The 16,446-nt window shown below is 40.6% G+C and overlaps 1 protein-coding gene across 2 annotated transcripts; it reads right to left on the reverse strand.

Annotated features, from left to right (window-relative positions):
* Positions 1–1,191: 1,191 nt before the first annotated feature.
* On the reverse strand, positions 1,192–14,975 carry slc35f2 (solute carrier family 35 member F2). Of its 2 annotated transcripts, none has more exons than XM_055046611.1 (9): positions 14,897–14,975; positions 13,857–13,962; positions 13,136–13,308; positions 12,753–12,880; positions 12,424–12,583; positions 2,820–2,976; positions 2,642–2,694; positions 2,403–2,557; positions 1,192–2,287 (listed from the first exon to the last, which is right to left on the reverse strand). In XM_055046611.1, exons 2-9 carry the CDS (start codon positions 13,943–13,945, stop codon positions 2,084–2,086), a joined length of 1,119 nt encoding a protein of 372 aa, XP_054902586.1. In that variant the 5' UTR covers positions 13,946–13,962; positions 14,897–14,975; the 3' UTR covers positions 1,192–2,083. The 2 variants fall into 2 exon arrangements, with proteins under 2 accessions (XP_054902586.1, XP_054902585.1); XM_055046610.1 differs by lacking the exon at positions 14,897–14,975 and adding an exon at positions 14,474–14,585.
* Between the last annotated feature and the right edge of the window lie 1,471 nt (positions 14,976–16,446).

A 16,446-nucleotide genomic window follows, 5' to 3' on the forward strand; every position in this document is an offset into this window, starting at 1 on the left:
ATGACTTGCCGTAGAGCTGGAAGCTGCAGCGCATGCAGACACTGCAGCGGACAGAGACAGACAGACATGCATGCATCATCCCGGCGCTGCATGGTTTGGTTTTGCAGCTCAGGACGAGTCCAGAAAACACGACCATCAGAATCACGCTGGATTCTGGGAAAGGTAATTTAAAAAATAAAATCCTGCCTGGCATCAGGATGTGAGGGTTTACGTCTAATCCCTTATTTTCTCACCACGAGGTGGCGCTGTAGCAACCTATTAAAACGTTTCCTCAGACTTTAAGCCTTTCCTCTGAGAGGAATCTTTACTGTTGTCTATTAAAGTTAATCACATAAAAACCCAGAGATGTTCTGATTTATGGATTTATTATCGGAGTAAAGAAACTAAAATCATTCATTTGAAGCCTGAATTCATCAAACCCACCACTAGAAGGCACCAAATCCATCAGTTTGAACAGGAGACAGACTGCAGATTTTATATTTAATAAAAAAAACAGTAAACTGTGACAGCATGGTAACATGTTCCTCTGATGGCAAAAACTCATTTACAGCATCTTTATCTTTGGTCAATTACTAACAAAACACAACAGAACTTGCAACCACAACAAAAGGCAAATAATTTGGTATTTAGATGACAGACTTTTACACATCCAGTCCCAGATATTTATTGTAAATTCATTTATTATCCTCTTCAGGTGGCGAAGCTTCACTCTATGGATGCACAGGCAAAACAAAAGGGCACTTGGTGGAAAAAGTTTCAGCTCTGATTCACAAAATAAAAACGATAAAAAGCTGTAGAAGATAAACATTCACGCGTTTCTTCATGTAAAGTGCAGCTCAGAGTTACAGATAATATGCAGACTGGCTGAAGTCCAGCTGGAAAGCTGTAGGGATGCACCACATGTTCCCCATTTAGTAAAATATCAGTGTCATATATTTATAAATACATATAAATAATAGGAACATCCAAAATATCAATGCCATCAGTGTCGGCTGAGCGGCCATTTTGTAACGCATCGTATCGGCTGGATGGGAGAATGAACAGCCGATATTTATTTCTGTGTTGTCTGTGTCACAGGAAGGGGCGGGGCTTGTGTCATGTGACTCATCGTGATACAGCAAAGGATTCTGGGATGTCAAACCGAAGCAGGACAAACACCCACTGTTTCTGGGTGTTTGTTCATGAGGTCAAAAGAGACGATAAATATATCAGGTATCAGTTATTGGCAACATAATAGTTTTAATATCAGACATTCATATTGGCACAAACCTGGACATGAAGGTTAATGTGATATTATTAAGCATCGGTTCTCGTTCACCAGACACTGAGATCAGTCCGATCGCATCAGTTCAACTAAATTAATGTTTAGGAACATTTCAGATGGTTTCACCGTTTCATATATTTGTGGTTTTGTTTCATTTTTGGTGATTTTTTTCCACTTTCTGGAGGTAAAAGTATCCGAGACCTTTAGGATGTTTAGTAACAAACTGAAATCAGTTTTCACACGTATTAAGGCAGAAATTGAAAGGTATTTTACAATAATTTACTGTAAGAAATGTGATTTTGTAGAAATAGTCCAGAGAAATACAAACTTGTTCTGCACCCTTTAGGTCAAGAGGAATAGTTAAAGAAGTTTTTAAAATACATAATTATTTTATTTTGTTTGATTAGAATCTGGTTTTTAGTTTTTAGAACCAGCAGAGTGGAGAACTTTAAAAACAGTTTATCTCTGAAACTAAGTCAAATATTGGACCACAAAAATAAAGATCAATGAATGTGTAGCAGCTTCAGCTCACTGGTTCTGAACTGGTTTGTTTACTGGAGGCAGGAAGGGAAGACTGGGCCACATGCTGGTGCAATGAGGAGTAGAGAGCGACAGAATCAGGTTATTATAATGATCCAACCTGCTAAACTTATCGGGAATATTACATATTCTTCAGTAACAACAGTCACATGATTCAGAAACAGAAAAAACCAAAAAGGTCCGTGACCCGGACTGTAAACTGTCTGCCTGGCTTTTGAACAGAAAACCATTTGGTGTAACTCGTAACATAACTGGCCTCCGTTACAGAACCTGGTTCCATCAGAGAGTCGTGAACATCCCGACCGATCCAGTTCTCTGAGCGTCTCCGCCTGCAGCCAGCAGCCGGTCGGCGGCCGGATCGGCGACGTTGTCAGCCTCCTGCGGGCCGGCGCCATCCGGCACGGCGGAGAGCGTCGGCACGGCGTTGAACATGATGAAACCCACGGTGATGACGATGAACGAGACGATGTACAGCACAGAAAACTGAGCAGGAAACGACAGACGGTCCATTTAGTGACAGCGCTGAGGACCAGCTAATGCACCAAACATGCGATACCAGCGATGGCCACTAGGTGGTCGGAGTCCTGAAAGGCCTCACCTGGTAGTTGAAGAGGAAAAGGCCGCAGAAGAGGCTGAACAGGTCGGCGGTGAGCAGCGACAGGTTGACGGCCGTGGCGCTGGTCAGCCTCACCACCACCGGCATGAAGCTGTACAGCGCGTACATGCACAGCGCGTAGACCGCAAACAGCATGACTGCAGCACAACAACACATGGCTGTTACTTAAAAACCAGACACAGGACGCACCATCACCGGTTCACGTAAAGCTGCTGACTTACAGATGTACAGATCCAGTTTTATCGCCTTAACAGCATTGATTTCTAGCGCAGCCCTGAAATCAGAAAGCAGACGAGTAAACGCAAAGATGTAGAAACAGAAGCTCCAACATGGAGGCTGACTGCTCCAACATGGAGGCTGACTGCTCCAACATGGAGGAGCTCTTAAACACTGACTTACAGCTGTGCGCCGCTGATCAGAGTCCCGAACAGTCCCATCATTCCCAGGAACTCGACCCGGCTCAGGTTCTTCACCGTGTGCTCCTGGCACAGGTTGGACACAGCATAGAGGACGGAGCTGAGCAGAACCAAGCCGTCACCCAGAACCATATCACTGGCTGCATGGAGGGAAAACTGGCAGTTAGAAACACTGGAAAACACACCAACTCCAGTAGAAAACTTGGAATTAAATTACTGTAGTGCGGCGGTTTTCAAAGTGTGAGGCGCGCCTCCCCTGTGGGGCGCCAGAGCACTTTAGGGGAGGCGCGGTGCAAGGGAAAAAATAAACCGAAGAAGAAGCTATCCGCTTGCTGTCTACTGATGTGAGAGGAAAAAAATGGACACATTTTTAGTAAACCTGCTCATTCCCTTCACTTCAACCTATCTCTGTGAATGTGGGTTTTCCGCTCTCGCAGAGATGAAAAGCAAATCCCGGTCAGGGCTGCTGGTTGAAGATGATCTGCGGTTATACCGCTCCACAGCGCAACCCCGTATTAACCGGATTTGCGCATCAAAATGTTCCCACTAAAACGAAGGTGAGCTGAACAGTAATTTGCCACTTTAGTTAAAATCATAAATAAAATGAGTTACACATGATTCAGGACCGTGATAGAAAAAGAAATGGTGCGCATAGCGTGCATAAATGTTTTTTTTTTCCTTTGTATGCCTCCGCTCTTTCATACAGCACGCTCTTTTAGCTCGAGATAATTGTTTAGATGAGCCACAAAAGAGCTCCACAATTTTGCAACTTTTATGGTTTTTGGTTTATTTTTTTAATTTCAAGGAAATGTGCAACATTTACAGATGTGTTCCAAAGATCTGACCAAAATGTTTTGTTAAGATGTGAAAACACTGTTGGTATCTCAAACATTAAACTCAGAATCTCAGATGTAACGTTTGTTTGAGAAAACGGATGAAAAATGAGTTTGGGGTTATTCTTATAATTAAATTATTTTTATTAATTATTTTTAAAGGGCATATTTGTCATAGAGAGGCCCTTATAAATAATTAAAATGGGAGGAAATGTTTTAAAATGTTCATGTGTTAAATTTCATTCAGATAAAGTGTCATTTTAAAAGTAATTAGAAGGTGTTTTGTAGTGGCAGTTGTTTGTGTGTGGGTTGATTATGGGGTGGAGGCTGACATTGTGTTCCTTGGAGGGGGGGCTCACCCTTTCATACTTTGAAAACCCCTGCTTTATATTATTTAAATATTAAAGAAGAATACTAATATATTTCTGTCAAAACAAGATTATGTTGTCCCTGGTTATCAAAAGGGTTATTTTTAGTAAATAAACATTTACTTCAAGTCTTGTAGTGACCTATTAAAACTTTTATTAATCCGAACATATAGTTATTAGTAACCTCCGTATAACACTGGGATACAAAGGTTTTATCAAAGATAAAAGTTACTGTGTGATCTTTCTCTTAGTCTTAATTTAGACTAACAAATTCAAGATGAACTGAACAAAAAAAGTGCAATTCAACATGAAAACTGTGTAGAAAAGGGAAAAAACAAGAACAATCCATGAAAGTATGAAAACAGAGAACTTAATCAGAAATCATTTCCGTTACAGGAAGAAATCAATTCTTAGATAAATAAATTGTAATAAATATGAAGCTTTTATGTTGTTGAGCTTATAGTTGTCTGCTTGTATAAAAGAGAAGAACAAGAGGCTTAGAAATGCCTACATCAGTTTTTTAACCAGCTTTATAGTCAGACTGCAAATTATGTTTTGTTTAGGACATTACTTATAGGCTTTGTTTGTCAACCTGGGTTTAATTCCCAGTCCTGGGGAATCTGCTGCATGTCATTCCCTCCTTTCTCCTCCCAATTTCCTGTTCAATCACTGTAAAATAACGGCTACTAGAGTCTAAAACACTTTATTAGAGCCTATAAAACTTTTTACAAAATAAACAAATGGACCAAAAGTCAGAATATGATTACCTCCACATTGTGCTCGTTTCCTCATGTTAACAACTTTCTTCCATTTTCTCTTTTCCTACATAATTAACAGGTTATTTAATACACACACACAATTACACGTCCCCTCCATGGCTGCTATCTTATTGTTGTGGGGGTTTGAGTGTCCCAGTGATCCAAGCAGTTATGCTGTCGGGGCTTCATGCCTCTGGTTGGGCCACCCGAAGCAGACGGGTCCAAGGTGAGGCACCAGACCAAGCGCAGCCAAAGATGCCATATGATCAATAACCATTGGAAACAGGTTGTACTCAACCATACAGGAGATCCTACCCTTACGGAGGCCCTGAGGTGCAAACCACTTCAGCATATTGAAAGCATGATTACAAATTACATAAGCGCCAAAACATGAATGAAGGCACTAAAACGTTGACGAAATGGATCAGGTATGTCCCAGTGGGAGACCTAAGAAATGGCTGATTGCTCTGCGGCTCGTTTTTACTTTGAATCGGAAGTTATTCTGTCTTTAACGTGTTTTTATTAATAAACATGAACGTTCTCGGTGATATTAAAACGCTTTCATTAATGTTGTTGTGCTTTCGTTCATGTTATAGAGCTTTTGTAAATGTGGTTTCAATTTGAACCTCAGGGCCACCGTACACCCTGGAGCCAGGCTGGGCGCTTTGGGAGCCCCTGGTGGCCAGTGGGTGATATGACAATAAAAATCCTTTAATCCCTGAACAATATCAACAATTTGTGCATCGAGAAATACACTTAGCATACATACTAAGGTAAATGTTATTTAATTTGGTTAAGAATAATTATCGTACTATCAATAAATGACTTCTAATGCATGTTGTTAGTTGCCAGAGCAACAATAACACCTTTATCAGCTCAGAGGTTCAAACTGATGAAAAGTGAGGATGGATGCTCTCTGCTAAAATATTCCTCGCCATCTTCCATGTTCTTTCAGCAAACAGTGGAAACAGAGTTGTTTTTGGTTTCTCCACCATTGACCTGCTACTTTATCCGCCATTGAAAGTTTTATTAAAGTTTGTCTGCTAGTCTGCAGCTCATGTGACCAAAGCAGGCGAGGAGGTGAAAGGTCAAAACAGTCAACATTGTCTTGTTGGGAAACCCCAAGATCACTGGGAGTCTTAAAAGATACATTTGATTATTTTAGTTCATTTTTATCTACAAAGAGTGGTGCTGCAAAAGTTTGAACAATCGCAAACGGACTGATTAGTGTGAAAAGATGTTCAATATTATTTTATTTTAAACACTTATTGAATGCTGAAACACCGATTCATTGACATTTTAACAATTGAATTGGTTTTTATCAATGCAACCTGGCACAACATTCAGATTTTTGATCTGGGCCCAAATGGAAATGAGTTTGATGTCCTGACATAAGACAAGAATCATGGACTATTTTGACTGTAAACAAGATATTTGGAGGTGGAATGATGTCACACCGCCAGCAAAGGGAGATTCTGTGATGTCACTGGCGATGCCGTCTGTGATGTCATCAACTGCAGAATTGTATGCAACACAATTCTGCATATTTGTCATTGCTCGCAATACTACTGACCAGTTCAGACGCTCGCAAACTCTTTGAGATATTTTATTGACGATTTCATTGATAGTGTTTTGAGAAAATGTCTCGGCAAGGTGCAAGATCAACGATGATGGGATTTAATCCAAGGAGGGGAAACCACCAACACCCCCAAGGCAGGAGCTCTACTGCTAACCCTGATGTTATGGAAAGAGAGATCCATCGACTTAACGGCCTTTTGAACAAGGAAAAGGCCAAAAGGCTTTCAGTGAGAGAGAAACTGGAGGAAGAGCTCCAAGGGATGGAGTTCCAAGTCAAGAAGCAGGAGGAACTGAAAGTTGGCTATTTTGATCAGGCCTGCAGAGCGAAGGCCGAACTGGAAAGCCTGCAGAAGTTCAGAGACGTGGAAGTCCTGAAATTTGATGAGATCGCTTCTCAGGCTCAGATTGAAGTGAAAGATTTGGAGAAGGAAGAAATACAGCAAAAATATGAACAAGTGAGGGTCTCCTGCTCTCACACAGTTGAAGCTTTTGTGGATGAACTTCATGAAGAGAAAGAGAAGAAAAAGGCCCTAGAGGAAGAAATCGCAATCCTGAAACAAGACCTGGAGCGATGCCAACAGGAGCTAAGGCAAGAAAAAAATAATTTAGAAAACCTCTTAAAAATTAAGGAGCTGACCGACGAACTTAAAGCCGAGAGACAAAGTGCAGAAATCCTGAGAAAGCAAATAACAGAAGACAGGAGATTAAACCTAGAGAACTCAGAGGAGAAAAAGAAGCTCATCGACATACTGGAAATGAAAAACACTGTCCTGCAAGAAACATCAAAAGTTGAGATAAAATGCCTGCAGGACAAACTGAGCAACGTCATGGAAGAAGTAAAAAGTGGACATTTTGTATGAAGACCTCTCAATCAGATATGAAAGAGAAATCAGTTCACTTAAAAAATCAGCAGAACGAAACCAATTTAAAAGTTTTTCTGTGCAAAATATTGTTGAATCTTCGAACGATTTACCGTCAACCAACACGGCGAGTCCTCAAGAAGAAGAGGAAACATCAGTCGGCCATGTTGACCCGATTGATGAATCAAATGACAACATGGATTCAGACGAGGAACAACCTGGACAACCTGAACCACAACCAGAACCAGAACCAGAACCAGACCCAGAACAAGAACCAGAACAAGAACCAGAACCAGAACAAGAACCAGACCCAGAACAAGAACCAGAAGCAGAACCAGAACCAGAACCAGAACAAGAACCAAAACCAGAACCAGAACCACAACAGGAACCGGAACAAGAACCAGAACAAGAACAAGAACCAAAACCACAACAAGAACCAAAACCAGAACAAGAACCAGCACCAGAACCGGAACAGGAACCGGAACCAGAACAAGAACCAAAACCAGAACAAGAACCAGAACCGGAACCAGAACCAAAACCAGAACAAGAACCACAACCAGAACAAGAACCAGAATCAGAACCAGGTTGTTCTAAGGACTCTGACACCATTGAGAAAATCGTGACTCAAGAAGAAAGTGATTTTCAGGATATAGATGGTAAAAAGAAACCGAAAAAAACTATCTGGAAAAGAATAAAAAGATTTCTAGGTTTTAAATCAAAGAAAAACAAAGAATTAGAAGAATAAGGAATATTAATTTGGTATTTATCAAAAACTTTATAGTTTCAAAGTTTTAAAACTTTATGGTTTTAAAACTTTATGGTTCTAAAACTTTATAGTTTTAAAGTTCTAAAACTTTATGGTTTTAAAGTTTTAAAACTTTATGGTTCTAAAACGTTATAGTTTTAAAGTTTTAAAGACTTTAAAGTTTTAAAACAAAGTTTTAAAGACAGAACTTTGTCTTTAAAAAGACAGTTTTTCCCCCGATTGACAATAGATCCTCCCAACCCAACAGAAAAATGGTGGGCAGCACGGTGGCGCAGCGGTTAGCGCTGCGTCTTCACAGAGACCATCTGTGTGGAGTTTGCATGGTCTCCCCGTGTTTGCGTGGGTTTTCCCCGGGCGCTCCGGTTCCCCCCACACCCTCTAAAACATGCAGGTCAGGTCAGTTGGTCACTGCAATCGTCCCCAAAACAGTTTATAAACTCCAACAATGTTCAGTTTTATTGTTAAACTTGTGAAATTAATTGGCATTTTCCCTCCATTTTCCAGGGGTCAGTTGAGAGAGTGGATAGAGGTTTGATAGTTTGGATAGCAGAGTTTGGATAGTGGTTATTTAGTTTGAGACAGTTAGTTTGGTGTTTGGAGAGTTTAGGAGAAAGAGGAGATCAGAGATTTAGGAGCGTGTCTTTTCAAAGGCTGGAGAAGTAGTGTCAAAAAAGAGGAATCGTTTGAAACCAAAAACTGTGGAGAAATTGTTGTTTCTTAATAAAAATGCATGAAATCATCCAAGTTACACAAGCATTAGCCTATTCACTGCCCCCTCCCTAGTTCCACAAGCACTTTCACTGTCCTCTGCCTGATTAAGCCATTTTTCTAGAGCCACGATAAACATTATTACACAACATGCCATATCACATGACACGACTATTTGGAGAAAAATTACACAGAGAATACATTCAAACAATATTTTATTGTACGCATATGTATGTACATAATTTATGTAGACAAATTATTTCGTCCTACACCTTTTGTGACGTCATTCCCAAGAGCCATAATAGACAAATATTCAATGCATCACACGTGTTGAGATACAGCTGGCTGTGATTATACACCTGGCCAGTAGGTGGTTTCGTGAGCACATGAAGCTTCAAGAAATGAACCCTTTCTCGAACCATTTGGATCAAGTGGTTCAATGCCTCATGAGGCTTCATCTCACCATCACTAGTTTTCATACCAAACATGAAAAACGTGATTTAACACGTTTAGACTTTTTCAGGTTCCAGTTAAATTAAGATTAGAGTTAAATCTGTACATGGAATTAGATGATAATTGTAATCATAATTTAATAATCTGGACCGTGAAGAAGCCCAAAGTTGTTGTATCTTTGATAAAACAGGTGTAGCACCTTCTTCCATTCTATGTAAAGAAACTAAAATGGAGGGTGCTGGGTTCCATGTACCTCCCGTACCCCAATTGTTGTGCGGCACCGATTACCAACTTATGACAAATATGACCCAGAGAAAGTTTAGAATTTTAGGCGAAATGGTTCAGCCTAACTTTATTAAAGTGACAGGAAACCTATTAGTTAGTCACCCCTGTAACTTCAAAGTTGAACGACCATTCAATAATATTTACAAAATATAAACATAAGGCAAAAAATATGAAGACATTAATGTCCACCTTTTGATTCCAATGAACCAGAACACAACAACAGTCTTAAACAAATGTAACCCTGGCAGTTGGGTTACTCACGACCTCCAGGAGAGTGTGAAAAAACGTTGCAGGCCTGTTACAAAAACAAAGAGTTGAAGTCCCGAAGAAAAAACCAAAACATTGAGAGCGTTGCACTTCACAAAAACATTGAGAGCGCTGCAAATCCACTGGACTGTGTTCAGTGGATTGAAGTCCCTTGTCCAAAGCGGCTAGCTTCTTTAGCTTGAAGTGGCTAGCTCCTTTAGCTTAGCCGAACTCGTCCGGACTACTCCCGTCTATCTCTCTTGTTCAGTCCCTCTCGCGGCGACCTAAGTCCCTCAAACTTCTTCCGAACTTCGTATTCTCCAGTGTGTTTTTTTTTCTCCCGTTCTCTATCGCTCAAATCTGTTTTCTTCTTCCTTTCTGATCGGTTCGCCTCACCCTCCGCTATTCACCATTTTTCTTCTCCTCACTCCTCTCCTTCTCTCTCCACCCTTCCCTTCTCTCCACCAATCAGGAGTCACGCCCCAGTCGGACTGTATTAATAACCAATCAAATGGCAAAGCCAAATAAAATCCCCTTTATATCGGCGGTTTTTAAAGTGTGAGGCGCGCCTCCCCTGTGGGGCGCCAGAGCACTTTAGGGGAGGCGCGGTGCAAGGGAAAAAATAAACCGAAGAAGAAGCTATCCGCTTGCTGTCTACTGATGTGAGAGGAAAAAAATGGACAAATTTTTAGTAAACCTGCTCATTCCCTTCACTTCAACCTATCTCTGTGAATGTGGGTTTTCCGCTCTCGCAGAGATGAAAAGCAATCCCGGTCAGGGCTGCTGGTTGAAGATGATCTGCGGTTATACCGCTCCACAGCGCAACCCCGTATTAACCGGATTTGCGCATCAAAATGTTCCCACTAAAACGAAGGTGAGCTGAACAGTAATGTTGCCACTTTAGTTAAAATCATAAATAAAATGAGTTACACATGATTCAGGACCGTGATAGAAAAAGAAATGGTGCGCATAGCGTGCATAAATGTTTTTTTTCCTTTGTATGCCTCTCTCTTCATACAGCACGCTCTTTTAGCTCGAGATAAATTGTTTAGATGAGCCACAAAAAGAGCTCCACAATTTTTATGGTTTATTTTTTTAATTTCAAGGAAATGTGCAACATTTACAGATGTTTTCCAAAGATGTGATCAAAATGTTTTTGTTAAGATGTGAAACCACTGTTGGTATCTCAAACATTAAACTCAGAATCTCAGATGTAACGTTTGTTTGAGAAAACGGATGAAAAATTAGTTTGGGGTTATTCTTATAATTAAATTATTATTATTTTTTTTTAAGGGCATATTTGCCATACAGAGGCCCTGATAAATAATTAAAATGGGAGGAAATGTTTTAAAATGTTCATGTGTTAAATTTCATTCAGATAAAGTGTCATTTTAAAAGTAATTAGAAGGTGTTTTGTAGTGGCAGTTGTTTGTGTGTGGGTTGATTATGGGGTGGAGGCTGACATTGTGTTCCTTGGAGGGGGGGCTCACCCTTTCATACTTTGAAAACCCCTGCCATAGTGAACATAAAAGCAAAACGATTATCATGTCGTGGTCCAAAATATTGTAAATAGATCTTCAGAGCAAAAAATGTGACGAACCATCAGTTTTTAAAAAAACAAAGAAATAATTTTTTGATCCAAGAATCACTTGAGTTGTTATTTTTGCTGAAAGTTGAACAGATGCTTTGAAGATTCAGAAATAAAACTGATTTAGAAACTGATAAACGTCCATTTTACCCACTCAAATGACTCTGTCTTTAAATCCTGGCTGGATGCTCTGCGGTTCAAACAGACATTTAAACAATCTCTTTATGTTCTTTTTTTTATTTAGATTTTTTTCTTTCCTTAAAATGCATTATTTTTATTTTTGTGAGGTTACCTTATGTTTCGTGAGAGCACCCTGTAAGTAATATATATAATTATTATTATAAATGCTTATACTGCTACAAACAAGGACGTTGCCATGGTTATTGCTTCACATGGTGACAGACTTCTGGGTATTTACACTAATTTGTATTTATGGAGGTGACAGGGTGAACCAGCAGCTGCGCTCCATTTTCTGTAAATTTGGATTTGTAAAGGAAAGGTGCGCACATCTTTACACATCCGACTGTTGTTGTGCGCCGCACTTCTATAAATTTTTCCATGGTTTTTGATGCATGAGGCCCCAGAACTGGGCTGTTCAGATTGCCATTCAGAAATCAGATGTTGGTCCCACGTGTGCAAAAAGATCTGATTTGTATCGCACTGGACTCCTGTATTAATATAGCCTAAATGTGCACCAGTGTATCAACTTCCCTGTCATGCACTTCATGGTTAACATTAGCTTAACGTTATGAAATCAACTGCAGATGGACAGAAAGCATTTGAATGTTGCGGCAGACTGATTATGTGTGGAAAAATGAGACATGCACAACAACTGCATGCCTCCCAGAAACCATTCTGATACATCAGAGTAAAGATGCAGGTCAGAACTGGAGCAGACATTGCATATATCTGAATGCTGACAGAATCTTTGACCAAAGTGGGTTTTTAAATCCCTGGGTAGAGTGCCGGTCTGTTAGGTCTCCATGTTGCTGCTCTCATTTGTTCTGAGTTTCTCACCAAATTTACTTCATGATCTCACAGCAGAGCTGCAGATTCACCACTTCACCGAGCTGACACTGTTAGCTAACCAGAGTCAGCATCATTGCTCTTCAGCAGTGAAACACCAGACTGAAATCGTCCTTACGGGATCCCTGGTCCCTCCCGGCAATGATGTCGGCCCCCACCATGGCCCCCACTCCCAACAGGCACACCACCACGGCTATGAAGTGCAGCGGTCTGTAGCGCGTCTTCAGGAAGATCCACGAGAGAACCATCAGCACCGGGATCACGAAGCAGTCCAGCAGCTGGAACCGCAACAAAGGGAACACATTGGCCGATAAAAATTTAACATTTTTCAGTTAAAATTATTTCTGGTTCATTTGAAATGTGAACTATTTAACTTTTCCGCAGTACTTGAAAAGAAACGCCTTAGATAACGACAGTTTGCTGCAGCTGCCTGCGTTTCCTCTGTACCTGAATGCTGGTCAGAGTGGTGAACTGGTACGCCTTCACCACCGTGTAGTTCGCCTCCACATCAGCCAGACCCATCACCAGATACTTCCACCACTTGGTTCTGAGGATCTTCAGGATGTTGGTGTCACCTGCAGGAACACGTTGGCAGACAGACACCATTTTCTCCCAGGTTTACAGAAAAACACAACAACTTTCCACACAGAGCAGATCCACTATTCAGTAAAAATAAAATAAAAATAGTTTACCCGGCAAATAAATCACTACAGTTCTGTTTTCTTCCACTAAACGGTAAGTTTAAATGCACCAATTTAAAAAACATAAATAAAAAAATCGCAGTTAGGGAGTTGCTATGGATGCTCAGATTCCCATGGAGTGGTTCTGACCTTTGTGGATGCAGAGGATGGGGGTGTAGGTGAGCAGCAGCAGGGCGTAGTTCAGGAAGCTCTGCAGCATCGGCGTCTCCACCCCGGCGTCGGCCAGGTACTGGCAGCTGCCCGCCGTCCCACAGATCAGCAGGGACAGGACCTGCCCCATGGCGATGGTCTTCAGCAGCCGGCTGCAGGGGGGGGAGAGAGAGAGTGTTACAGTTTTATGTTTTCAGGGCTTGATGTTTATTTTGTGATTATCAATTAGATTAGCTACTGCTACTACTGTTAAGTTGTCAAAGTCAAGATAGCGTAACTGAGCTACTTTCCTCTCCCTCACCATTTTTTGCTAATTAAAACCTTTTCCTGTCTTTTGAAAACTATTCACACCCTTTAACTTTTTATTCATGGTGCCAAAACCAAACATGCAAGTATTTCATTAGTATTGTATGCGAGAAACTAACACTAAGTGGTGTATGTCTGTGAAGAGAAAACATTAATTTTTAAGTCTTTCCTTGGTTAGTTAGATCTGTCATGAACATGTACACTTGCTGTGGCCATTAGGGCTGTAAAGTCCTCTCAGTTTGCCAAATATGTAACTTTCATGCAGAGCACAATGCAAAATCTGAATAAGAGTTAGAGGACCAGCAGCACAAGATAAATCTGACAAAACAGTCAAAGAAATATTTTACACACAGTAACTAAAAACTGGAGATAAGACCGACAGAGCGCTGCTCACCATGAGAAAATGTCCTTCAGCCTGTCTCTGTCCAATCTGCAGCCGTTTCTCCATTTGCCACACAAGCTGTCCTCTGTGGGCCCCTCCATCACTGTGACAGCTCAGCCTGGCCCCACGGGATTAAACTGAGTTAATGTCATTTTTAGTCATCTTCATCTGACAAGCCGAGCAGAAAATCAGACAAATATCCAAAAACCCTGGATCCTTCTCACAGAGGGAAAGAAAAATTCTAATTATTTTTTTCCACGATGGAAAAACATTCATGTAATTCTGCAGAAAATGCAGAAAGGACCAAAGCAAACAATCTATATCATGTGGCTCCACTGGGAAACTTGAAAACACTTCCTTTAAATGATAAGTTTTCACTTTCACTCCAAATGAAATAAGCCGATTGTTACAGAAACCCTGGTTGAGCCTTACAGTTTGCATTATTCCAGTTAACCAGCTTTAACTATCTGTCAAGAGCCGCAGAAATGTTAAAACTGTTACTATTTCTGTGGAATTCGTTCCAGCTGCTCTACACACGAGCCAGGCGGCGTTGATCATCTCTGTGTTTTTAAACAACTCTCGGCTAAAATACAGAGAAAACTTTTTTAAAAACGTGAACGTGAACGAACCTTCTTCGCCCCTGTCATCTCATTTCATTGCTCGGATATTTCCCAGACGAAAATATTGGTTGTATTTCAGCTTTATCTTCACACAGACGCCTCGCAGGACCAACTCACTCTAACCGCGTGTCACTAAAGCCCGCCTCCTTCGCTCTGATTGGTTGAAAAGTAGCTATAAGACGCGTACATTATTCATTCATTGGTTTAGGGCTGCTACTTTTCCTGTCTGCTTTTAATATGCAATAAATATGATTTGGGGAAGTATTTACCGCCAGACAATTTTTTGGTCATTTTTACTTTAGACATTTTTCCATCATGCTATGAAAAGAACTATCAATAAATATTTGAGCATTTTATGAAAGAGATTTGATTAATTAAAATTAACTTTTGGAATAAAATAAACTATGTTTCTAACTGGTATTGTTCCAGTACCTTCAAAGAGCCGCTGTGAATGGTGATGCTGTGGGCAGGAAGGACCTCTAGTAGCAGTCAGTCTCCCAATGGTGTGAAGAAGCCTCTGGCTGAAGACTTGCTGTATGACAGTCTGATAGCTATTGTGACACGCTAAGAGCTAAACATGCAGGCAGCAGGAACGATATTCCACTGAAACCTATCGTCAGTGAACAACACTAATTGTTGGCCAGCTCACTGATGGAAAAGAAATGAGAAATAATGACATTTTATTATCAGCTTCCTTGGCCTTCAGTTCCAAACCTTGAGAATCAGTCAGGACTCTGATTTCTGATCCTCCGCCTCTTTTCAGGAGGACAAAGCATATTTTTCTGTGACATGTTGTGATATCTTCCAAGCAGGGATGGAGTCAAGGCCAGTTCTTCCCAGACAATAAGACAAGCCTGAATGGTTAGAGTTTGACTAAAATTTCAGGACATTGTTGTGGCTCTGAATGTTGAATTTTGTAAATCACAAGTTAAGAACACAGCAGGGAACATGTGTTTTTCACGTCTTTTATTTGTCAAATGTCCGATGTGATGACAGGAGGTTGAGGTAAAATGACTTTTTGAACACTTTTTGCACTTGCAACATCTGATAAAGTCAACTTTTGTTTCTATCTCAGTTGAAAAACATTTTTAAACTGAACTCATCAACTTACATTGCAAAGTAGTTGAATAGCTATGATAAATGTAAAAAACAAGCCTATTTGGGGTCCTGGCATTGAGAGTGAAATAGTATTTTAGCTATTTGAAAGTAACACCATCTGATGAATAATAAAATACAGCAAAGTGAAGTAAGTTAACAAGTTTGATATATTTCTCCACAGTGGCAGCAGCCAACAGCAGGAAGATAATAACTTGTTATTTGGGAAACAACTATAAAAAGTTCCACATGTTTTTCCATGTGGAACAGCATTTAGTTTGTATTTTTAAACATTATTTAAAATATGCATATATATTTATTATGCTAACCTGGTGCTCTGGGGTCATATGCAGCTGCTTAACTTGCATTGCCTTGGGCCGGCTCTGCACAGTAGACTGATGGCAGAAGGTGTTTGTTTAACAGCCCTGCACAATTCCCAGGCAGACTCCTATCCTGGTGGTGAATATTAATGCTACCTGAAAGCAGGCCGACTTAGAAATTACCCAGGATTTTGAAATATGGCTTCAGTTTTCTGAAAATTCTCCTTTCGGTCTCAGCAGCTGTGTTGTTTGCGTTGTGATTATCTGTTCTGTTGTTTTTCTACACAGATTGAAATCCCTCTTGCTGACATGGGAAAACTTGACCCAAGTTTGTCAGACAGAGCAAGGAATGATAACAAACACTGAGGTGCAGACGGAGCAGGAAGTTCCCCTGAGACTGTTATGATACGTCCTGGTTCTGATCCGACTCAGTGGGATCTGTGTGAAAATCTGCCTGTTGCAGCAACACCTACCAGACGGTGGTGAGGGAAAAAACCCGGGTCAATCCCTACATGGAGGCTAGCAGAAGTTCAGTTTCTATCTATTTATTAAAGAAATGCCACAATT

The sequence above is a fragment of the Poeciliopsis prolifica genome, unplaced genomic scaffold, assembly GCF_027474105.1.
Source record: "Poeciliopsis prolifica strain line A6 unplaced genomic scaffold, Auburn_PproV2 SCAFFOLD024, whole genome shotgun sequence".
Classification (NCBI taxonomy): domain Eukaryota; kingdom Metazoa; phylum Chordata; class Actinopteri; order Cyprinodontiformes; family Poeciliidae; genus Poeciliopsis; species Poeciliopsis prolifica.